General features: G+C 43.1%; 1 protein-coding gene and 1 pseudogene across 1 annotated transcript in view; both read left to right on the plus strand.

Annotated features, from left to right (window-relative positions):
- The window catches only part of Anapc4 (anaphase promoting complex subunit 4), a 39,246-nt gene extending 32,057 nt beyond the window's left edge, over positions 1–7,189 (plus strand). The window contains exons 21-28 of the mRNA XM_008837337.1: positions 1,736–1,833; positions 2,524–2,585; positions 2,664–2,702; positions 2,795–2,896; positions 3,570–3,644; positions 4,519–4,692; positions 6,321–6,444; positions 6,851–7,189. Of these exons, the coding sequence (XP_008835559.1) occupies positions 1,736–1,833; positions 2,524–2,585; positions 2,664–2,702; positions 2,795–2,896; positions 3,570–3,644; positions 4,519–4,692; positions 6,321–6,444; positions 6,851–7,069 (893 nt within the window). The 3' untranslated portion in view covers positions 7,070–7,189. The remainder of the gene's footprint in view (positions 1–1,735; positions 1,834–2,523; positions 2,586–2,663; positions 2,703–2,794; positions 2,897–3,569; positions 3,645–4,518; positions 4,693–6,320; positions 6,445–6,850) is intronic.
- A 7,285-nt stretch (positions 7,190–14,474) lies between these two features.
- Positions 14,475–25,316, plus strand: part of LOC103737527 — a 127,824-nt pseudogene continuing 116,982 nt past the window's right edge.

Below are 25,316 nucleotides of genomic sequence, written 5' to 3' on the forward strand. Positions count from 1 at the left end.
GTCCCGGGCCGGCGGGGGTTCAGGGGGACCCCGTTTCAAAAAAACCCCCCCCCCCCCAAAAAAAATCGGGTTTCCTTGTTTGCTTACTATAAAAAAAAAATGGAGCTCAGGAGCAGCCAAGCTAGGTGTATAGCAGAGGCCCGACCTTCCAGGCCCTTTCCACAACACTCAGAGCTTTCAGGAAGCTCTCCAAACCACAGAACATGGGTTTTTAAAAATAGAGACCTTATTACACAGATGTGATTGAACAAGTCGTTGACTTTGGTGGTAAGCTCAACCTGCAGCCCCTTCCTGGGTTTGGCAGGTAGAGTTGGAAAGGATAAGCTTCTTGTCAAGGTGTGGACATCCTGGCCACCCCATCCTGAGGCCATTCATGAGCCTTCTAGACTTGCCCTAGTAAAGCAGATCTCTCATCAGTCTCATCACTTGGGGAATTCCAAGGGTTGGAGGAACTATTCCAGGACTTGGGGACAAGGAACCTATGTCTTTCTCTGATACTAGTCTCTGTTGGGAGGTTAAAAGGCTAATGGCTTAAAATCCCATTTTAGCCCGCACCTCCAGGGCATAAGGTTTTATGTGTTGGGAACACCTGCAGAGCCATGGGAAAGCTGGACTTCAGAGTTAGGCCCATTGGGATTTGTAGGTCTAGGTAGACATTCTCACACCAAGCAGTTGTCTGAACTTGCCTAAGTCTCTTGTTTAATCTATAAATTGGAGAATGTAATGCTTACCTTGTATAGCTATTATAAGCAGCAGAAATAATAGATAAAAAGAATCTTGTTGGGACTGAAGAGATGATTCAGCAGTTAAGACTGTATAATGCAGATCAGAGTTTGATTCCTAGCACCCATGTTGGGCAGCTTACAACCACCTGTAACTCCAGCTCTAGGGAATATGGGCACTGACACCCTTGGGTGCTGACACTCACATGTACATACCTACACATAGCTGTACACACACATAATTAAAAATAAATAGGTAAGCCAGCATGGTGGTGCACACCTTTAATCCCAGTACTTGGGAGGCAGAGGCAGGCAGATCTCTGTGAGATCCAGGCCAGCTGGGTCTACAGGGAAACCCTGTCTCAAAAAGACAATAATAAATTAGTTAAGTTAAAAATAAATTAATAAAAGCAAAAGACTATTTCAGAATAGGACATACAGAATGCTAAATTATATCACTTTTCTACTGATAAAATTGTTTTTTTAAAAAAGTAACATGATATTTAGGTAGAGCTAGTTTTTTGTCTCTTGCTTCTGTTTTAATACAGTACTCCTCAGAGTAACGCTGGGCTGTCATTGCTATTGCACTGTAGTAAAGAACAGCAGAGCAAACTGCTTCATTATATACCTTTTGATTCCCCAGTCTGTTTCTTTATTTAGTTGATACAGGGAGGAGGGAGTGGAGTGACACAGCATATGTGTAAAGGTCAGAGGACAACTTTTGAGAGTCATTTCTCTGAGCATGTTGGTCCCAGGGATTGAACTCAAGTTGTCAGGCTTGACAGCAAGCCATCTCATGGGCCCACTATTTCTTTCCTAAACTCATGTGGTAGGTTTAGTGAGCTGGCAGTGGGGAGAAATGGAAGACAGAGACTGGTCATTTTTATGAGGTGTATGACGTATTGTACTAATTCCACCGCAATGTAAACTGTCCTGGCTCTTCAGTTCAGAGTCTTCTAATCATTGCTTTGCTGTAACTTTGTGGTTTTATTTCTGTTTTTGTCTGAAACCAGAAAGTCCTTTGCTGTTTCCTTATTACCCTCGAAAATCATTACATTTTGTGAAAAGAAGGATGGAGAAGATTATTGATCAGTGTTTGCAAAAGCCAGCAGTAAGTTTGAAAGAAATGCATGTCTTTATGTAGGAGCAAGAAAAACTGGACTATCTGGGTCACCTAGGTAGATGACCATAATTATTAGGGTAAACTCTATGAAAGTGCTAGTATTTAACTGGTTTTGGCTATTAGAATGTGCAATTTCTTATGGTTGAGTTTTTCTCATCTTGCTAATTCCTTACACAAATTTTAAAAATAGCCTGTTGAAAGTGTTGGCATCATCAGTAATTTGTTTGCTCTCAGAATAAACTTATTCTGAACTCTTAGTTCAGAGACATGTCTTGTTTTTAGACATGATGGATGTCAAGAGACTAGTGTGAGATACCTGCCCGGTGCCTGGCTGCCCGCTCCCTCGCTCCTTTTTCAGCTCAGAATTGTCTTTCTCTTTTCCTTACTGTTTCTGTCATTAAGGTTTCTTATGTGCAGTTTGATGGTATAGATGATTTTTATCTCACCAAATTTTAACAGTGACAATCACATTTTCTGTAGAGTATCTCTGTACATGTAAGTGCTCTAATTATGGTGTTTTGGTTTTCCTGTTTGTTGCATGTGTGTATGTATGTGTTTGTGTTGTGGTAATGGTGGTAGGATCAAACTCAGCACCTTGTACATGCTAGCCAAACACTCTTAACACTGAGCTGTATCACTAGTCCTGATAATTTTGTTTTTAAATCTTATTTTATATAGGATGTAATTGGAAGATCGATGAATCAAGCAATCTGTATTCCGTTATATAGAGATGCTAGGAGGTAATTCTCTTTACCTGTGTGTGCTGTAAATTTAGCTGGAATTAAAATTTTTCTCATTTTGTTTTCCTTTTGTTTTAGTGTGGACTCTGCACGTAGATTGTTAAAATTTCCATTTCTGTAAGTGTGTTTCCATCTTTTGTAAACAATCTAGTTTTGTTCTAACCTTAAGAACTAAATACCATATTCTGACATTAAATTTTCTTCCTTAGGTGGAATAATAAAACTTCAAATGTACATTATCTTCTTTTTACTATTTTAGAAGATTCGCTTTATAAAATGTGCATCTTAAGGAGACATACTGATATTTCTCAGTAAGTATTCATTTGAAGTTTGAATTGCAGAGATAAGATTTTTCTCTTTAATAATAAACATACAGCTTCCCTTCTAATAGTTCAGGTTCTGATTAAGCTACCTCATAACTAAATTTGGCACTTAACTGTTTGCAGTTGAAGTTTTTGCATCAATAAGATGATGCTGAGTCAGAAACCTGTGTGATTCGATCTAAAGAACTTTTAGACATTCAAAGTCACATTAGTAGGTACATTCTGGAAAGACTTTTTATCTTGGATTAATTTTGTCTTTCACTAAACAAGAGATTTGCCCACAGAAACGTACTTGAAATCCCATGTATGTGTTCTAAAGGAAAATTAAGTTCACAATTTCGTTAGCATCTTAAATGGTGGTTAATCTCAACAAAGAAATGTTTTTGAGACTAAGATGCAGCCAAGGAGAAGTAGTTTGTCCCCTTCAGATGTCCTTAGTTAAGTATCTAGCTACTTTGATGACTGTAAGATTTTAAACTAATGTGGCTTATCATCATCTGGGTTTTTTGACCCATATACAAGGATTCTATAGCAAAAGTGCAGTGCTTTTTATCTGGGACTTGGTTTTTAATTGAGTGTATTAATACTGCCAACTTATTTCAAGCATGTAGATTATTGGCTGTCCTGTTTGTTCTACAAAGTCTCTTTTTCTTTCTTCAAGATCTGTAAGTAATGGACTAATTGCTGTTAAATTTGGGAGCTTCACATATGCCACAACTGAAAAAGTCAGAAGAAGGTAAGTCTTGAGCCTGGTTTGGATGACAGGTGCACATACCATGGGAAGTATGTGCGCCTGTGTACTGCAGTTATGGGATAGAAGGGTATCAGGGTATCAGACTCAGGAGTGGTATGGGCAAAAGCGTTCTGTCACCTCCAGCAGAGGGGCAGGCTTCTTGATATATTTTATAGAGAGTGGTTTGACTTACAACTGGAGAGAAACCTACTAGCCTACTAGCCTTTTATGTATTATGTTTTCCTATAATTGTGAGCTAGGAAGGTGATGTGGATCAGGAAGCAAGTGGCCTAGAAGGCCAAAGTTTTTGTTCAAAAAAATAAAATACAAAAAACAACAACAAAAAAAATGACATTCATTCTCTGGGTACCGAGGGGCAGTGGCAGCTAAGCTGTTCCTGGAGCTTTGCCGATGAAGAGCTGGCACTCACATTGGCTCTTCTCTCCTCACTCTGTTTTCCCTACAATGTTTTCGGTTAATGGTACTTTGGAGATACGTGTTTTTCACATGTGAAATGTTTTTGCTTTCAGTCTGTTAACTCTGTTCACTCAGGTATGCATAGGTGTCACTCATAAAATTTTCACAGGCTTACAGCCTAGTCATTGATGACAAGTTTTATAGAATTATAAACCAGCCTCACAGATTTTTTTTCTTTTCTCATAATTATCTGTTCATAAGATCTAGTTATATTGGGAAAATTTAGTACAAAAAGTAATTTAGTGATTTTAGTAAAAACTAATGGGATATTTTAGTTGTCACTATAGAGAATGTCAATATTTTAAGTTCTTTTTTTCTGCTTGATGCCAGAATGAGGTTATATATACTGTATTTTCTTAGCGGTCATGATCATTTTTGATATAACACATTTTACTTCTAGCACCTACAGTTGCTTAGACGCCCAATTTTATGATGATGAGACTGTAACGGTCATTCTTAAAGACACTCTGGGACGTGAAGGAAGAGACAGGCTCTTGGTCCAGTTGCCATTGTCTTTAGTGTATAACAGTGAAGATTCTGCAGAATATCAGTTCACAGGGACTTACTCCTCAAGGTAACCAACTCCTTAAGAGATTGTCAGCCTCATAAAACAAGTAGCTTTTCTTTTGATCCCCTCTTCCTCCTCTTCCCTCCTCTTCTCTTCCTTCTTGACAGTCTTGCCCAAATTTGGCTTTGAACTCGTGATTCTCCTGCCTTAGCCTCCAGATTACTAGAACTGCTGGTATGTAGCACTATGCCTAGTTTACAGTTAACCATCTTGAAAATATACACCAAAGATTCTGCTTTTTAGGCATGCTAGATAGTGGTTTACTAGTTACTAGGGATACCCATAAAGGCAGCTGGGCAGAAATGTTCCTATTTTGATTTTTTTTTTTGTCTTTAATTTTCTGTTTTGTTTTTGTGGTATTGGATATTGAACCCTGGATTGCCTGCAAACTAAGCAAGTGTCCTACTCCTGATCTGTATTTCTAACCCGCTTTTTATTTTGAGACAGCCTCACTAAGTTGCTCAGACTGGCCTTGAACACACTCTGTAGCCCTGTACTCTAGTAGTAACTTGTGATCTTCCTGCCTCACAGCTTGCAAGATCCTGGGATTGCCAAGCCCAGCTTACTTTGTATTTTTAAAATGCAGACTTTGGAGGCTGGAGAGATGGTTCAACAGTTAAGAGCACGTACTTTTCATACAGAGGACCAGAATTTGATTCCCAGGAGCTACATTGAGCAGCTTATAATCAAATCACCTGTAATTCCAGCTCAATGGGATTTGATGCCTCTGGCTGTGGGCACCTTCATGCACGTGCACATACTCATACCCATACCCATACCCATACCATAACCATACTCAGACACATGCACACATGCATGCACATAAATTGAAAATTTTTTAAATTTAAAAATTGAAAATGCAGACTAATAGCTTTCCTCCTTTGCTTTAAGAGTAGATGGAGAAGCTGGGTGTGGTGGTGCACACCTTTAGTCCCAGCACTCAGGAGGCTGAGGTGGGTGGATCACTGTGAGATCCAGGCCAGCCTGGTCTTCATAGCAAGTTCCAGGCCAGCTGGGGCTACAGGGAGAGCCTGTCTTAAAAAAATGACCAAAGGAAGAGAGAGAGACTGAGTGGGGAGGGAGGAGAGGGAGAGGGAGACGGGAGAGGACAGGGGAAAGGGGAGAGGATGGGAGAGGGGAGAGGACAGGGGAAAGGGGAGAGGAGGGGAGAGGGAGACGGAGAAGGAAGAGGGAGGAGCTAATTTGTTAATTTAGCTGGAGAATTATTTGGCTAGGAGAATGGGACCTCTTAGTCCCATTTTTCTAGGGTACTGTTAACCTTAGTTGGTAGTAGAATTAATCAGTTTAGATTTTGTGTTGAGTATTTTCCAGAATTAGGGCTTCATTGTTCATGCTGAAAGTATTTGTTCTAAGAGTTGGGTTTAGTTGACTGGTTTAAATAGCTAGATTCTCTCTAATTATAAAATATGTCTTATTTCTTTCCTTGAAAGGAAATGAAAGCCTTACTAGCATCGTATTCTGTTTGGAACCGCAGTGCTTATATGGACTGTCCTCACAACTGTCAATTCAGTGACTACTAGACTTCCATTGAGGATGGGAGTATGGATAGAAGTAGACATCCCTAATCCAGGGAGGAGGGGTCCCTTTTGATTCCTGGTTGGTTTTTCTTCTAGGCTGGATGAACAGTGCAGCATCATTCCCACACGTACCATGCATTTTGAGAAGCACTGGAGGTTACTGGAAAGTATGAGAGCACAGTATGTGGCTGGGAATGGCTTTCGAAAAGTGTCCTGTGTGGTAAGTGTTGTAGACAAGGCAGCATGTGGCCTTCTGTACAGCCTTCATGAAATGTATGATATGTGTGCTTATGTCATTGTGTGAGTCAGAGTGTCTATTGATTGTGGGCATGTAGGGGCACAGACCATGGAGGAACACTGTTTACAGGCCTTAAGTGTTCAGTTTCTTTTTCTGAGAAAGCTAAGTAGAGAAAAGCAATTCTGGATTTTGCTAGTCTTAGGAATTGTTATGGAGTTCCTTGATAGAAAGTGAAAGCGTAGTTGGGTGGCTTTTCAGTAAATGAATGGAATATGACTTTCCTATAAAGCCAGTCTTTGATTCAAGCTTCTGACTTGAATTCCTTAATATAAAATGAATTTTTTAAGCCATTCATTTAAGAAGTCTTCATCTGGCCTTTTTTCTTTAGCTAAGCTCAAACCTCCGTCATGTGAGAGTGTTTGAAATGGACATCGACGACGAATGGGAGCTCGATGAATCCTCAGATGAGGAGGAGGCCAGAGGGAAGTCCATGAAGATCAAGGAGGAAGTGTTGTCGGAGGCAGAGGCAGAGGGTCACCCAGCTGTGGCCCTAACTCCAGAGATAGTCATCAAAGTGGAAAAACTTGACCCTGAGTTGGACTCGTGACGCAGTTTGACAGTGTGTGTTAACGTGGCAAAATGACATAGAGGGTGGATTACGATGGTGTGGCGCATGTTTAATTGTCTTTGTGTAACGAAGAAATAAACAGTAAAATTTACTTCTTCATAGTATTTCATCTTCTTAGTGGGATGGTTACTATGATAGATTTCCTTCTTGATGATCCTACTTTTTAATACTGTGCAGAGCTAGCATGTAAAGAGAACACAGAGTGGCTCTGGAAAAAGGCCAGTCTTCTGTCAAAAGGTATCCAGAATTCTTCATATGTGAGGGAGCAATTAAATTTGAAAGGTCAAGTGCTGTAAACCTGTCATTTCAGCACTTGGGAGGCTGAGGCAAGGAAGCTAGAGTACTAGGCCAGCCTGAGCTAAATTTAAATAATCATTTATCACTGGATAGTTTAATGCATTAGAAAAAAGCAACACAATATTTAGTCCCATCTTTCATCTTCTAATTTGTTTTAGGCCTCTAGAATACTTTTAAAGTAAATTGTGTTGATAAACTCTAACACTAAGCAAAATGGTAAATCCTGAGTTTGATGATTTAAATAGCAAAACACTGCTTGATGCCCACATGATTGTCTTTTCTCATTGTGTTCCTGTATGAGTGCTGAGTGCTTTGAATCGCCAGTGTTCAGCCGAGTGCTTTGCTTGTACCGGCTTGGTCAAGGACATGTAGTAACTGACTGTTTGGCTACCTGGGAGCATGAGAAGTGTGGGTCAACCAGAAGTGAGCTCCTGGTGATTTCCTAATGCTCATCCCTGCAATAGAATTGGATTCTCTTGGGACATTCAAAGAGATTCCAGTGTATATATGAATTCTAATAGAGTTCACTGGTAAATGAAAGGATCATTTTTAAAAGCTTTCATTGCCTTTAGGCAGGAAGATGTATAATAACCAGGTGAATGGGTAACTGCAGGGTTGCTGTGTAGTTTGCTTAAAAGGTAGGTAGCTTACAATTGGGTGTGGGTTCGGTTTTAGTTTGTTTTCTGTTACTGTGATAAAACACTCTCACAAACCATTTGGGGAACAAAGGGTTTATTTCACCTTATACTTCCAAAGCACAGTCTTATTTTTGAGGGAAGTCAGGGCAGGAACCCAAGGCTGGAACTTGGAAGCAGGAGCTGAAGCACAGGCCAGGGAGGAATGCTACTTACCATGTTGACTCCCTGGCCTGTGCTCATCCTGTTTTCTTATACAAGCCAGGCCCACCTGCCCAGTGATGGCACTACCCACAGTAGGCTGGGCCCTCCCACATCACTGGACAATCAAGAAAATGCCCCACAGACATGGCCACAGGCCAGTCTGATGGAGGAGATGCCTCAGTTGAGGTTCCCTCCCAGGTGTTGCTAGTTAGTGTCAAGTTGACAAAGACTAACCAGCACAGGCATTAAAGTATAATAACAATGTTCCCAAGGCTGTCCCCACTGCCCTGATGCCTTGCTGTCCCTTTCTAACACCAGCAACCATCTCTCACTTGCTGAAAGGAGAAAGGTAAGTAAGGAAGTGTCTTTTACCATGGCCTGTACAAAGCAGACTGCCTACAAATGCACTGGGTGGTAAAGCACCCAGGAAACTGGCTACAAAAGCTGCTCGCAAGAGCGCGCTCTCTATTGGAAAGGTGAAAAAAACCTTGTCACAGGTCTGTGGCACTCCTGAAACTAGATGCCATTGTTAGTTCACTGAACTTCTAATTCAGACACTCCCCTTCCAGTGTCTGCTGGGAGAAATTGCTCAGCAAAACAGACTTTCACTTCCAGGGTTTGGCTGCTGGTGCTTTGCAGTAAGCAGTGAGGCCTATCTTGTTGGCCTTGAAGATAACCAACCTGTGTGCTTTGCATGCCAAAGGTGTGACGACCGTGCCAAAAGATACCTAGCTAGCACACCGTGTACGGAGAGTATGCTTAAGAATCCTCTATGAGGGGAAACATTTCATTCTAAAAGCATAATTTTTCCCTTTTTATCTCTTGAGAGTAGTTCTGAATGTTACATATTTTTTCCCATGGGTCAAAATACCTACATATATGTTTGTGAATGCAGAAATCAGGTATGGCAGTTGATTTTCATCTCTGTGGATTTTTAATATAAATGCAGGGTATAAAGCATTAATGCAAGTCAAAATGTTTCAACAGTTCAACTTTAAAACAATTATAAATAAACCCATTAAACTTTTCTGGGGAAAAAAGTAGTACAGGAGCCCATTGTTTTGGACTAGGCTTCTGTACTAGCCTCCACAGAGCAAGTTCATGTCACCAGAAAGTTCCTCCTGGAACTTGAGAGAAATCAGAAGAGAGATAATAGCCCAAATTCCCCAAACAATCTCATTTCAATCAGTATGACAATTAGGTGTTCTCTGCCTTAATCCTCACAAAAAAGTAACTTGATGTTAAGCAGCTGTTTTCTAATGTCCTGTCTCCCTAACTTTGAAGTGCTTTGTCCAGCTGTTTTCTAATGTCCTGTCTCCCTAACTTTGAAGTGCTTCCTATTTGTTCTGTCATCAACCTCGGTTTATAAAACCAACCTCCTCTCAGCTCATCAGAGATTAATTTACATGAATGACTTGATGCTTGGTCAGTGTTTATAGTATAATACAGAATGTCATAAATTGGCTTTTATAACCAATAAAGAATATGGAGAAATTATAATAGGCTGTAGGTATATTGAGTATTTAAAAGTGAATGCATTGCAAGTTCACCTAACCTTAGTGGATTTGGGGGATAAATAATCATAGATTGTTTTTAGAATGAGTTGTTTCAAATTTAAGAAGTTCTTTATTAGCCAGTACTCTATCCCATGTGACTTGAACATCAGGTGTGTAAGACTTCCTTTATGTGTGCATTGGCTTCATGTGGTTCCAGCAGAGACCCACCTTGGAACTGAAATTCCCAGACTGTCCTAGAGCCAGGTCAGCACTAACCGGGTGTGCCGGTTACCTTGCAAAACTGACAAATTTTAATCATGCCTAATTATGGGAGAGCAGTTTTTTTTTTCCTTTAATTCCTGTGTATAGCAGATATTTAGGAATTGGATCCATATTATATCTAAATGAAAATGTTTAAACATAACCAAACTTCATTAAAAATTTTAAATGTACAGAAGTGTTTATCATTGTATTTTTAGATGTTTACATCCTTACTTTGTTTTTAAATTTTTTCTTGGTTCTGAGGATCCAAACTAAAACCTTGCACATGCTAGGCAAGCACTTTACCACTGAGCACATCCCTAGCCTAGGTACATTGGCTTTTAATATTAGCACTGATTTTTGCATTACAGACTATCACTTCTTCAGTATGTATAGCTACAAGTGCTGGGTTTGCATTTAGAATTTGGTAAGTGGAAGTGAAGTGTAAGGGTTACAGAGTGTGGGAAGAGGAACTGTGTAGTCTAGGCTGCGTGGAAGGAATGCTGGGTGCCTGCCCCTGCGCTGTGGGGCCCTGGGCACCTGAATTTGGAGTCGAAGATGGAAGTAGGGGCTTGTGGCATGTTCCTAGTGGCACATGTGAGATACCTAACAAGATTAGCATGTGATTTACTGTATTCTTACTGCTCTTTTCCAGGGTAAATTGTATGGAAGCTTTAGAAATGTAAGTGGCCCGCCTCCATCCTTCCCTCCCTCTTTTTCTCCTTTCCTTTATCCCTTTCTCTTCTCTTTTTATTGATATATACATGTCAGCTTCCCTGGAGCTGGTTAGAGGTGGTTGTGAACTGCCCTATGTGGGTGCTGGGAACAGACCTCAGGTCCTCTGGAAGAGCAGCAATGTTGTTAACTGCTGAGCCATCTCTCTACCCCCTTTCTTCATTTCCTTTTCCTTTCCTTATTGTTTTATTTTATGTGTATGGGTGTTTTGCCTGCACCACATGCATGCAATGCCTGCAGAGGCCAAAAGAGAACTCCTGGAACTGGAGTTAGAGACAGTTGTTAGCTGTCAAGTGGGTGCTGGGAACTGAACCTGGGTCCTCTGCGAGAGCAGCCAGTACTCTTAACCACTGATCTGACTTTCCAGATCTATTATTATTATTACTATTATTATTATTATTATTATTGTACCAGACATAATAGAACTGTGATAAATCCTTTCTAATTCTCTGGCTTTGTATTTTGTTTTTTGTATTCTTATTTTTTTTCCAAAATAAAAATGTTACACTGAGCAAAATGCTAAAGTATATTATCAAATTCAGAATATTTGTGTATAAATAAAAAGGAAAATAGTGCAGTATAACCTTGAGTTTACAACTATATAAATAGGGAGTATCTATGTGAGTTAATCTACATATTTCTACACTTTGGGGAAGTGCAGCAAGCATACATGCTCAGTATTTCTTTCTTAGCCTAGAAAGCTAGCCATAAGTAGGACACTGCCGCAGTCATCACAATTTTAGAATGTGACAGCAAGGAAGATGGAAGAGCAGAAACGGCATCACAAGGAATATTCAGTCTGGGAACTTGGTTTTGTTTTCAGACATAGGGTCTCAGTAGGTAGCCAGTCTGACCTTAAAATTTACTGTGCTCCAGCTTCAGCCTCCCAGTGTTAGGACGGCAGGTGCACCTCCACACCCAGGGCTGATTACTTCCTCATCACAGAAGCAGCTTCATGCAGGAGAGGCTTGCTGTGCCTCACGGTTCATCATGACGGAAGGCATGGCAGCAGGACTTCTCTAGTCCCTGGTGGTGGAGCAGAAGCGTAGGGTGGCTGGTACAGCTCAGTGGCAAACAGGAAGCAGAGAGCGAAAACTCAGAGTGGCCCCTCTATCTGCCAGCCATGCCCCGTGCCCCAAAGGTTCTACAACCTCCCCAAATGCCATCATTAGGTAGAGAGTGTTAAAGCACATGAGCTGGTGGGGAGGACATTTCACATTCAAACCATAAGACCTGGCTAGAAATTTCAGAAATTTAAATGCTTGATTCTCAGAAATGTGTTGTCAATTTGATAGCTAGGTCATAGATGTTGACATTCCACTTATTGATTCCAGAATTTAATACAATGTATTTTGACCATACTTAGGCTCCCTCCCACCTCCAACCTCTCTTCCACCCCTGCCTTACTACTCCCCCACCTCATGTCCTCCATTATTATTTGTCTTATTATTTTTTTTCCTAAATGCCTATTGAGTCTAATCTGTTTCCCAAGTGTTCTTGGATGTGAGTCTGTCCCTTAGAGTCTGGTCAACCTACCAGGCATCACAACAGTCAGGAAAATCGACTCTTTCCCAGCATCCATCAGTTGCCAACAGATCCTCGGCTGGGGCTGGGGCTTCCTGCCCACTACATGCTGGGCCTGGCTTGGGTTTGCACAGGTCTTGTGCATGATGTCATAAGTGCCGTGGCATATGTGCAACTACCACATGGTCTCCTCATATTCTCCTACCACCTCTGGCTCTTACAATCCACTCCATTTTCTTATTTCCTTCTAACATGATTTCCTGTGACATACACTCTACTCACATCAGAATTGCCCCAGCCAGTGACTAAAATTGCAAATTCATGGATTTGACTCTCAGCCTACATAGGATGCTTGGGCCCACTCTGCAGTTTTGACCAATTTATCTGATCATTCTGTCATTTACGGTTGAGAACTGCTTTCCATGAAAGCTGGGGTTTTGTTGTTTTTTTTTTTTGTTTTTTTTTTTTTCAGGAATCAAATCTTATAGTTGTAAGGTCATAAACTGTTCCCTGGCATACATGGTAAATTATTTTTTTGTTCTTGAAAAATGATCCTAACTGGAAGTTAATTACACATGCAAGATGCTTGCAGGTCTATAAATCTGTTTAAATGACAGAGGTATAATTGTACCCCAACTCTTTATGCACTGCAGCATGTAGAAATGAATCCCTTGGGGCCCCATTTCAGTCCTAACAAGATTATGTTCTGCTGAGTAGTGGATGCTGAGTTGGGTATGTATGGCCATGCTGGTAATAAGCCATTACAGTTCATAAATGTCACTTTTCCTCTGGTATGTGCAGTCAGACTGAAGTCATGCCCCGAGACACAAAGTGTAATGTGTACTTACTGTTGTACGGATGATAAATCTACCCCATGACAAGACTTGAGATGAAACTCGCGTTTACTGGCTTATGTTTTAAACACTAAAATGAGGAGACAAGTCTGTTGTTCCTACTGCCTGTCATCAGATTTACAGTGCTCACCCATCTTCCAGTAGGACCGGAAACTTGAGGGACACTCTCTTCCTTTCTGCATTCCTGATAGTCCTGTTACCGAGCAAACATTACTGTTTTGTTAAATTCCATTTCTTTCCACAGTTTAGATGGTAACACTGCATGCTTGGGGGCCAGATGAGTGGGCAGTTGCTGTAAAGCACACTGGTCACTGTGGACATTTTAGGTTGCAAAACTAACAGTACAGGCACTTCCTTTATCCTCTTTGCCTCTTGTTTTACCCACTTGTTACAGGAAGAGGTGTGAGGGGTCAAGAATATATATAAAGCAGCCTCTTCTCATGGGGGATAAAGTCAGGGTTTCTAGGAGTCAGTGTGGCTAGCAAAGGGCTGAGGCCATTGCTTTGTGGTACTACACAATCCAAGACTGTTTATTACCCTACAAGAGCTGAAGACACCATCAGAGATGAAGAGGAGACCCAAGTGACTGATGGATGTTATCAGGATGGAGGAACCAGGCATGCCAAATGCTGCCAGCAAGTGGGGAAAGCTGGGGACAATGGGCATTCACCTCAGAGAAGATGTATGTAAGTGATGACATAGATAAAAATCTCTGAAGTGGGTTGGATATGAGATGAGGGAATGGGACCCAGTGTAGGTGGCTTTTGCTATGGGAGGCAGAGAAGCAGAGTGGCCAGAGAGGGATATGGTGTTAGGGGGCTGTTTTTGAAAAGACGGACAGTACTAATGCATCTTAACCCATTGACAGAAGAGGCTTTCCAAATGGGGAGAAGCCATTCTAGAGAAAGGGGAGAAATGTGAGTGAAATCCTTGTCTCAAGGAAGGAAGGGTTGAGACTGACAGTGGTGAGGCCAGCCTCAAGGCAGAGCATGAGGTCGTTTCCTCCTAAATGAAAGGGAGCATGTGAGGACAGGTGCTGGCAGGTTCTAGAGTCGTGAGTGTAGATTTTCCTATGAAATTAAAACTAGGGTCTCACTAGAGAGTTGTACAGCACTATCCTCTGAGCCAAACAACTGCCACCTTCAGGAGTTCAGTTATGCCTGCTTGCAAAAGATCGCAGCTGGGCTTGTTGACTGTTGATGGTCCCTTGTAGAAAGAGGGGGTGGGAAGGGTCATGGGACCCTCACCTGAGTGAGCATCCAGCCATCCCTCCCAAACAAGTTGTGGGCAGTTCTGCTCTATTTGCATATAGCCTTGTGATCTCAGGGAAGGGCAAGAGTCCATAGGTGTGTTGGGGGGTGGCTCCATCTTCACAGCCATGGGGAAGTCAACATGCTGGGTAAAGATTTTCCAGTGCAGCCGCTTTGAGTTCACCCGTGCTCGGTAGGTTAGCCCAATAAACTGACTCTGCAGGGGAACTTCGGTGGAATTGAACTAGACGTTGCATAGTGCTGTCTCATCCCCCTTCCCTACCCATGAGAATTCTCACCACAGGAGTGGAGACAACAGATGTGAGAATCACTGTAATGGGAAAATGAATTCACTGAGGGAGTGGTAGTGTTGAGGGTCCACTGAAGGTGTGTGATGTACTTTTAAAGTGAACCCAGTCAATTGAGATCATTTTCTACAGGTGCTCAGATGTGGGGCTGGCTAGGGTGGCAGGTTAGGTTTAAGTTGAGGTGGGATTTATCAAACTATTAAGACCAAGACTGGCAGGAAGTAGTTGTAAGGGACTCGGGGAGGGTCAGAGTAGTGGTAGAGTTAGAAGGTGGGAGAACTGTGGAGTTTTAGAGTTAGAAGGAGGGAATACAGGTCATGGTCAGAGTGGGACAATGCCAGGGAAGGTCACAGAGGTGAACTTGGCAAGTGTAACCATGACATGAGTGGCTGCAGTTGGGGGTAAAGGTCAAAATATTGGAGTTGTTGGGCGTGGTGGCGCATGCCTTTAATCCCAGCACTCGGGAGGCAGAGGCAGGCAGATCTTTGTGAGTTCAAGGCCAGCCTGGTCTACATAGTGAGTTCCAGGACAGCTGGGGCTACAAGGAGACCCTGTCTCAAAAAGACAAAAAAAAAAAAAAATGCTGGAGTTGAGTAGGTTGCTGTAATTGGAATTGGACTGTCCCCTAACATGTTAAAGGCTTACTTCCTAGCCTGTTATAAATTGGAAATGTCCTCCACAAGCTCCTGTATTGAATGCTTAGTCTCAGTGGGTGGTTCTTGAAACTTTAGAGGGTATGGGACCTAGTGGGATGAAGTAAGCCTTGGAAAGTTATCGCTGCCCCTGGTCTTTCCTTACTCTGTACTTCCTGTCTACCATGAAGTAAATGAATAAATGGCTTCCTTTACATTCCTGCTACCAGAAGGCCAAGAACCAATGCACCCAGAAGCCATGGACTGAACCCTCTTAAACTGAGTCTTAAGTTGTTTCTGTCATAGCTATGTAAAAAGCAACCAACATAGAAGCCAGCCTGAGGTGCCATTGGGAGGGGGAGGAGCTGTTGGGGCGATGGCCTAGTGGGAAGATGTTAGGTCATTGGGGGCATGCTGTGTAGGGGCTACTGGGACACCAGCCTCCTCTTGTCTCTCGCTCCCTCTGCCTCCTGACTACCCTGAGGTAAGCAGGCCTCTGCCACCATGTACCTCTGCCAAGATATAGTTTCACCCGATCAGAAGTGCCAGATGACCAATGACTGAAACTATAAACTCAAACCTCTCCTTTTAATTTAATTATCTCAGTATTAATTATCTCAGTAATTTTGTCACAGTAAAGGAAAGCTGACTAGTATATTGGTCAACACTGAGTGGCCAGGGTTTTGAATGGATCATTTCTGTGACAGTTAAAGTCACCAAAAAGATGCAGCAATAATGATGGAGATAACAATGAATAAGGTGCTGAGATCACCAAGGAATGAGGAAGTTTGGAGGGCCAGGGGGAGGGTAGTCACTTACTGAGGGTCATTTAATATGTAGTGAGGCTGGGTTCTGGAGGCCAGAGCAGAGCTGTGCTTCTCAGCCCCACAGTGACTGTCCTGGAAGTGCAGATAGTAGACACCCATAGTGAGAAAGGACAGCATGAAATCAAAAGGCCACACAAACCTACAAGCCCCCTGCAATGCCTTTCCATCAATTCCAGCCGCAGGCCTGTGCATTAAGGCCTATGGCGGAGGCAGGGCCAGTTCTGGTTGTCTGTGGGACAGTGGAAGCACATCTGGAAGCAGCAACCGTGGAAACAGGTGTTGATGGTTACTTTCTTGACTCGTCTTTAGTGCACTGCTGACATACATGGGGCCCAGTGAGGAGGAGGCCACTGAGCTGAGTGCCTGGAGAGTGGACCTATGTGAACCCCTGCTCAAAGACTGGGGTCAAGACGCTGGGCAAAACAGACACAAGAAGAATGAGAGTCCCTGCCTGTGTGATGGTCAGGTCAGGACCTCCCTGACACTGGGTCACTGTGAACCAAATGGCCAAACATTTCCTGTGTAGTCAGATGCATTCCTCAGGAGGAAGTGCCCAGTTCAGGCAGTGCTGTCCATGTAGGGAATCAGACGGCACAGACCTCTGCTTGGTCCAGGTTCCCAGGAGATGGGACAGGCTTTAGCTCACTGCTTATTGGACTCAGCAGGTCCTCAACCCTGCTGGACCTGGGAACTTCTGCACTTGCCAAATTGCACAATCAATCCTGTGCTTTTAGCACCAACTCAGCCCTCGGGCCCATGGTGCTGCCAAGGGTCCCCACCTGCACCTGTTTCCCACCCGTCGCCTTGTCTTCACCTGCCTTTAAGGTCCTCTGCAGAAGTCTGTTGTGGAAGAAGGCTGTACGAAAGGCTGAAAGGTACTTTGCAGATGCTGTCTCACAGTTCTCTGATGACCTCTGCAGGGAAGGAAAGCTAAATTCATTTTACAAATCAGAAGGAACAAGGTGAAGTTCAGAGAGGTCTGGTTTGACTTGTCCCAGCTGCACAGCGAGCAGGAACAAGGTTCAAAACAAAGCGATGGTCCAGACTTCAGCTGACAAGTATTGCTAGCAAGGACTGACATTTAGTAAAGAGCCAGGATGTTTTAAGTTCGTCTTATGATAACTCATTCAGTCCTCACCTCCACCCTACAAGGCCAGTGCCAGTATTAGCCTCATGTCACAGATGAGGAAACTGAGGCACACGGATACTGACTAACTTGCCCCTGGGCATTCTGGCAGCGGAGCTGTATGTGAAGTCAGGTGGTCCAGCTCTGGAGCCTGCTTAACCAGTTGGCCACTAACTACATCTGGCTCCAGGTTTCTTCTGCCACTGTTTCCTTGGCCCCCTGCCAGCTTCTGGCCCTGACCACCACCCACCCTGAGCAGAGTCTATGGCTCAGGCCGATGTTTGTGACGTGCTTCGTTCTGGAGCCTTTGCTTCTCAGCCCTGAGAAAAAGCAGCCCATAAGGGACTGAAGCCCTGCAAACTGGAAATGGCATCATCAGAGCTGGGAAGAGAACCATGCTTCTGACCTTAGTTGAATGTGGTTTCCTTTCAAGACACCACTGTGCATGCCCCCCGTGTCACCTCTGCTTCCTCTAGAGATCTCTCCTGTGCTTTCTCACAGAGATAGAGCTTGCTCTGTCCCCAGAAAGGTGACCAGCTCATGAGGCAGAAAGAAGAGCAATGGACCATGAGAACACTCAGCCTGTTTCCTGATTTCTCAAGACGACTTTACATTTTGCTGGTGTGCAGACTTTCAGTGTTTCAAAGTCCGCAGGGAAGGTGGTGGGCTTGGGGAAAGGGACTGTTTCAGAATCAGCAGGCCAGCGAAGCTGAAGGCAGACTTACTTGTAGTTTGCTACAGGGAAACTTAAACTGTGTGACTCAGTGAAACACTTAAACCGTGGCCCTCAGAAAGGGCCACATTTGACCTGTTAAGGACTTGGAAGTAGGATACTACAGTATTCAGAAAACTCGTGTGTGTGTGTGTGTGTGTGTGTGTGTGTGTGTGTGTGTGTGTGTGTGTGGTGTGTATATGTACCCGTGTATGGGTGCTCTTTACCTTTTATATTGAGGAAGGGTCTGTCACTTGAACCTAGAGGTCCTTAATTCAGCTAGTTTAGGTGTCCAGCTTGTTCCTCTTTCCACTCCCTAAGCACTGGAGTTACAGACAGGCCACCATACCCTCCTGGCATTTATGTAGGTGCAGGGAATCAAACTGTTGTCTTTAGACTCTGTGGAGACACCTCCCTAGACTTATAATGGCTTTACATTATGTGTTTTTACACCAAGCAGAACATCACAGGTCAGTTATCCTCTTTATCCATCCAATGTAGAAGGGAACTTGATGGGGTGAGACTATCTTGGGATGGAGTAGGAAATGGGATGACTCACTTCCACTTTAAAAATGGTCATCAGAGGAGCAGATCTGCAAACTGATGCAGGAATGCTGTTCTAATGGAAGCTTTAGAGTGCAGGTCTCCATGGGAGTTGGCGAGTCACTGTGGTCTGTTGCTTTTCCCTCACTAAGAGTTCTGAAGTCGATGAAGTGACCCTGTTAATGGTGAATCTTCATTTTCAACTCAACCAAATTTAGAATCGTCATGTAATCATACCTCTGGATGTATCTGTGAGATGTTTCCAGAAAGGTTGACTGAGCAGGAAAGACCCACCATGAATGTGGGTGCTACCATTTCATGGGCTGGATGGTCCTTGTAGTTTGAATGAGAAATGCCACCCCCTCACCCCCGCTCAGGTATTTGAACACTTGGTCCTTAGTTGGTGGCACTGTTTGGGAGAGATTATGGAATCTTTAGGGGCAGGGCTTTACTGGAGGAAGTGCCTCAGTGGGGGCTGGTGGGTGAATTTATAGACTTGTTCACTTCCACCTCACTCTCTCTGCTTCCTGACTGTGGTGCAATGTGACCAGTTGCCTCAAGGTCCTGTTGCCATGCTTTCCCTGAAATGATGGACTGTAACCTCTAACTGTAAGACAATAAACCTGGGACTGGAGGGATGGCTCAGCGGTTAAGAGCACTGGACGTTCTTAGAGAGGACCCGGGTTGATTCCCAGCATCCACATGGCAGCTAACAACCATCTATAACTCCAGTTCCAGGGAATTTGATGTCTTCATCTGACCTCCGAGGATATCACATGACATGGGTGCAGTTACATACATGCAAGCAAAACACTCATACACATAAAATTAAGGTAATAAATAAAATATTCTAAAAAGACAGTACTTCCTAAGTTGCTTTTGTCAGGTGATTTGGGACAGCAATGGGGAAAGCAGCTAGTGTAATATGCATGCTGGGCCAGCACTTGCCTGTGTGCTTGGCAATCTCCATTGCCCTCCTCATTGCACTGGTTAATCTACTTTTTCTGAGCAATGCAAATTTCCTTGTTTAAATGTTCTCCCTTACTTCGGACCTTCAATGATGGAAGATTTTCTTCACTGAGGGTTATTTGATGGAAACATGGTGCCCATTGACGGCTGCTGAGGATGCCTTTCTGACTTTAGGGGAGAAATTGCATGGGGTAGCATCTGTGCATGGCCTCCCGAGGTGGCTAGCCACAAGGGGAGAGCTCACTTGCACACACACAGGTCTGAAGGATTGTCTTAGAAGGAGTCCTTTACTTTCTGGTCATACCTCTAAAAGCAGCATGTTGGGGAAAGGCCACAGACACAAGTGGCCTTAGTGACCAACAGCCATGAGCCCTGCCACCTCCCTTTCTCTTTGGTTTCTTCCCTGTTCCACCCTATGACACTGTAAATTCGGAGACTATTGGCCCTAGTGGCACCTCAGGGGTGGCTCAAGTGGATAATGCAGTCATAACACTTTTGGTTACTTACTTTGGTTCACAGTGGCCAGAGAAATATAAGAAGTGCTCACTAAATGCCTTTGCCTGGTTAGGTGCCCCTGCCCTGCTTGTTTGGTCCCAGGTGCTCACTCCTGTGCACTGCACACTTTCTAGGAAGCCTGAGGAACATACGGGATCTGAACCACAAAGCCAGGTAAAGGGGCTCCTGTTTTTATCACACCCCAGAACCCCTCCCTCTCATCCACCTGTGACTAGTTACTGCTTGATCAAACATTCCACCCTTCCCATTTCCTGCTCTCCCAAGCCCCCTTATCCTCCATTCTACTCTTCTATAAGAACAAATTCTTTAGATCCCCAGATGAGTGGCTCATGGTGTAATTGTCTGTGCCTGGCTTCTTTCATTTGACATAATGGTCTCCCCTCCATCAGTGTTGCTGCAGATGACAAGGTTTTATTCCTTTATGACGGAATAGAATTTCATTCTGTACACATACTATGTTTTCTTTTCTTTCCTTCTTTTTCAGACAGGGCCTTCTATGCAGACCAGGCTGCCCCTGAACTCACTATATAGCTCAGGCTGGTCTTGAAATTGTGGTGATCCTTCTGTCCCTGCCTCCCAGCCACCATTTCCTTCCTTCCTTCCTTCCTTCCTTCCTTCCTTCCTTCCTTCCTTCCTTCCTGCCTTCCTTCCTTCCTTCTTCCTTCCTGGTCTCATCGTATACCTCTGGCTGGCCTAGAACAATATATAGACCAGACTGGCCTCGATCTCAACAGAGAGCTGCCTGCCTCTGCCTCCATAGTGCTGGGATTAAAGGTGAGTACTACTACATCTGGCATTATTAATTTCTTGTGGTGCTCGGGATCAAACCCAGGGCCTTGCACGTGCTAGGCAAGCATTCTACCACTGAGCTATAGCACCAGCCCCCATATTTTCTTTATCCATTCATCCATTCATAAACACAGGTTGTTGGCATTTCTTGACCACTGTGACCTGTGCTTCAATGAACACAGGAGGACAGATGTCATTTGCACTTTGCACATACTGAGTTCATTTCTTCTGGATATTTACCCAGCAGTAGGATTGCTGAGTTCTATGCAGCTCTGGTTTTAGTTAGGGGAAAGGGCATGTCCATACTGTTTTCATAATGGTGGAAAGGTGTGTACATGGGCTCACTTTCTCTTTGTCCTTGGCACACTTGCTGTGTTTTGTCTGTCTTTTGGAGAGTACAGTGGTGGGATGAGAGCTTATGGTTTTGATTTGCATTTGTCTGGTGGCTAATGACAGTCAGCATCTTTCTTTCTTTTTTAAAATTTTATTATTTTTATGTGTGTGTGTGTGTACTGCCTGCATGTAGGTAAGTGCATCCATGCCGCACAATGCCCACACAGAGGACAGAAGAGATTGTCGGATCCCCTGGAAGGATCCCCTGGAACCAGAGTTACAGAGAGTTGTTAGCCATGTGGGTGCTGGGATTCAAACCCGGGTCTTTTGCAAGAACAGTCAGTGTTCTTAACCACTGTGCTATCTCTCCAGCATTTTTCATATGCCTTGTGGCCGCTTACATACCTTTCTCTGAGAAATGTATGTTTGGATTTATTACCCATATTTTAATAGGGTTGTTTTGGGGAGTTCCTTATCTATTTAGCTATTTTACTCTGCTGATTGTTTCATTTGCTGTCCAAGAGCTTTTTAATGTGACATAATTCCATTTATCTTTTATTTTATTTTATGTTTGCTTTTGGAATCCCAGCCAAAAGATTCTTGCCTGTTCTGACATTCTAAAACATCCCCTGTCTCCTGTAGGTCTCTTAGTTGTGGGTCTTACATTTAATTTTTTAATTCATTTGGGGGTTGATTTTGTGTGTGTGTGTGTGTGTGTGTGTGTGTGTGTGTGTCTGTGTGTGTGTGTGATGTCCATGTGTATAAGAAAGTGCACACTTGTGTGTGCTTGTGGAGGTCTGAGGCCGACATTTGACATACCTCTCTCAGTTCCTTGCCACTTCGTCTTTTGAGACAGAATCTCCTCACTGGAGCTCAGTTTCAGTGAGGCTGGCTGACTGGCCAATGAACCTGTCTCTGCCCTACTGTGTTAGGGTTACAGAGGCTTGTGGCTGTCCTTAGCTTTTTGTGGGGGTTCTGGGGATCTGAGCTCAGGTCTTGGTGCTTTCATGGCAAGCATGTTACCCCAAGTCATCTCCCCAGGCCCCGAAGTTGACTTTTATAACCAATGAGAGATAGGGGTCTGGTGTCTCTCTTTTTGCATGTGGATATTTAATTATCCTAGTTATTTGTTAAAAAGACTGTCCTGTCTTTTTATTGACATTATTGACATTGTCTTTTTAAGACATTGAGAACAAAGTCTTTGTTGACAATCGATTGAATGTAGAAGTTTGAGTTTATTTCTAGGCTCTATATTCTGTCCCTTTGGCCCATATGTCTGCTGTTTGTTTAAATAGGGTCTCACTGGGTCTCACTGTGTAGTCCTGGCTGGCCTGGAACTTGCTATGAAGACCAGGCTGGCTTCAAACTCACAGATATCAGCCTGCCTCTGTCTCCAAAGTGCTAAGATGAAAGGCATGAGCCACCATGCCTGGCCAGACATGTCTGCATTTATGCCAATATCATACACCATGCTGTTTTGACAATGACAGCTTTGTGATATATTTTGAACTCAGGTAGTACAAAACTTGCTTTGCTCTTTCTGCTCAGAATTGCTTTGACTATTTGTGGTTCCATGTAAATTGTGGTCATTTGTGGTTCCATATAAATTTTAGGATTATTTTTTAGTACTGTGAAGAATGTTACTGGTATTTTAATAGAGATTGCATTTAATCTGTAGATTGCTTTGAGTAGTGTCTTAATTACTTTTCTGTTGCTGTGATAAACTACCCAGACAAAAGCAACTCAAGGAAGGAAGGGTTTATTTTGGCTCACAGTCCAAGGTACAGTTCATAATGATGTGGAAGTGCAGACAGCAGTAGCCCAAAGCATCTGTTCAGACTGTGTCTGTGGGCAGGAAGCAGAGAACTGTGACGGCTGTGCTCAGCTTGCTTTCTCTTTTTATACAGTCCAGGGGATGGTGCCACTCACAGTGGGCAGGTCTACACTGTGTGTGTGTGTGTGTGTGTGTACGTGCCCACTGTACGTATGTGGCAGTCAGAGGCCAATTGGTGGGAGTTGGTTCTCGTCTTCTACCACATGGGTTCAAGCTTAGTAGCAAACAAGTATCCTTAGTAGCTGAGACACCTCAGTAGTCCCTTGGGCATTTTTTGATGGTAGACTTTTTTTGGATTTACATATTTTTATTTTATGTGTGTGAGCGTTTTGCCTGCATGTATGTAAGTATACCCATGTTGTGCAATGTCCACCAAGGCCAGAAGAGGTGTCAGATCCCCTGGAACTTGAGTTTTGGACAGTGGTTAGACACCATGTGGGTGCTAGGAACCAAACCCGGGTCCTCTGCAAGAGCAACAAGTGCTCTTAACCACTGAGCCATCTTTCCAGCACCTGGGAGGCTTTTTAAAGGGAAAAAAAAATACCTTTATTGTATTTTGCGGGGGCTACATTGTGTCACAGCTCATGTGTGGAGGTCAGAGAACAATTTGCTGGAGTCAGTTCTCTCCTTCCACCCTGTGGGTCCCTGGAATTGAACTCAAGCATCAGGTATCTTTACCTGCTGAGCTATCTCACTGGCTCTGAGATGGCTCAGCAGTTAAGAGCACTGAGGTCAGAGGACCCTCTTTTGGAGGACCTGGGTTCAATTCCCAGCACTCACATGCCACCTAACAACCATTTCCAGTTCCAGGGGATCCAATTCCCTCTTCTGACATCTATGGGCATTGCACAACACAGGTACACTCACTCACACACATGCAGGCAATAGACTCATGCACATAAAAATAATAAAATATATCATGCACTGCCAGGCACAGCTTCTGTTCTGATCTTCATTATTTCTTTCCTCCTGCTGATTTTGGTGGTTCATTTGTGTTTTGATAGTTCCCTGAGGTGGAACAGTAGACTATTTTTTTTTCGAGATCTTTCTGCTTTTAGTGTGTGTGTGTGTGTGTGTGTGTGCGCGCGCGCGCGCTGAGAATCAACCCCAGGGCCTTGTGCATGGCAAGCAAGTGCTCTGCTACTGAGCTATTCTCCCAACTCATATCCTTTATTTTTAAAAAAACTTTTTAAAAATGTGTATGAGTGTTATACCTGCGTGTGTGTAAGTCCAGCTGTGTCATGTGATGACCATGGGCACCAGAAAGAATGTAAGATCCCCTGGAACTGGAGTTACAGATTGTTGTTATCTGCCATGTAGGTACTAGAATTTGAACCCAGGTCTTTTGCAAGAACAGCCAATGCTCTTAACCACTAAGCCATATTTCCAGCCCCCTCATATCCTTTTGAGATGTGTCGTCTTAATGGGTATAAAGATATAAACTTCCATTTTTAGTACTACTTTTGCTACAATGAAATTTTTTAAAAGATTGTTGTTTTCTTCTCTTCATTTTTTCCTGCTCTTTTTTCCTATTTATTCATATAAACTGCTTCTTTTACTTTTAAATATTTTCTGCTCTACTTTTTATCTCATTGCCCTTTGCTCTATTTTCTGAAATACTTTCTCAACTTTACCTTCCAAGTTACTGTTAAATATCAGGTTGTTTCCAGATTGGGGATATTAGTAATAAACATTCATGACATTTAGTAGATTTATTTTGGTTAACATCTCTGACCATTTCAGTTGGGTATATTCTAAGGATGGGTTACAAGGCATATATCAACATTTTTCAAAATGATTGTATCTGGGACTGGAGAGGTAGCTCAGGGGTTAAGAGTACTTGCTGTTCTTCCAGAAGACCCAGGTTCGATTCCCAGTACTCATGTGGCAATTCTGTTGCCCTCTTCTAACCTTCACAGGCCCTGTACATATACCACTATACACACTGGCAATCAAAACACTTGTACAAATGAAAATAAATAAATAAATATTTTTAAAAAGATTGTACCAATTTAACCTCCCACCCTGTAGTGTTCATAAAAGCAAAGCAGGAGGAACGTTGGGGGCCACCACTGTACTGAAAATTTGGTACTCAAAGACCAACTTTTGGATCAGTGGGATATTACGGTAAAATATTCATAGCTGAAAAATTCCTCTGTCTGACATTCTGTGTGCCAGGAGACTGTTTGTCTCTCCAGAGTACTGGAGTTCATAAAACATACTTTAGGGACTATGTTCAAATCTGGCTCACAGAAAGGCATCCTCACTCCAACCACTAGCTCTGGCACCACAATCTGACTTTACAATAAACATTTGGTAAGTCACAGACTATAATAGTACTACTGAACCTATGTGATTCAACCCCTCAGAGCCCATGTTAT

This window comes from Nannospalax galili, unplaced genomic scaffold, assembly GCF_000622305.1.
Source record: "Nannospalax galili isolate Female #2095 unplaced genomic scaffold, S.galili_v1.0 scaffold777, whole genome shotgun sequence".
Taxonomy (NCBI): domain Eukaryota; kingdom Metazoa; phylum Chordata; class Mammalia; order Rodentia; family Spalacidae; genus Nannospalax; species Nannospalax galili.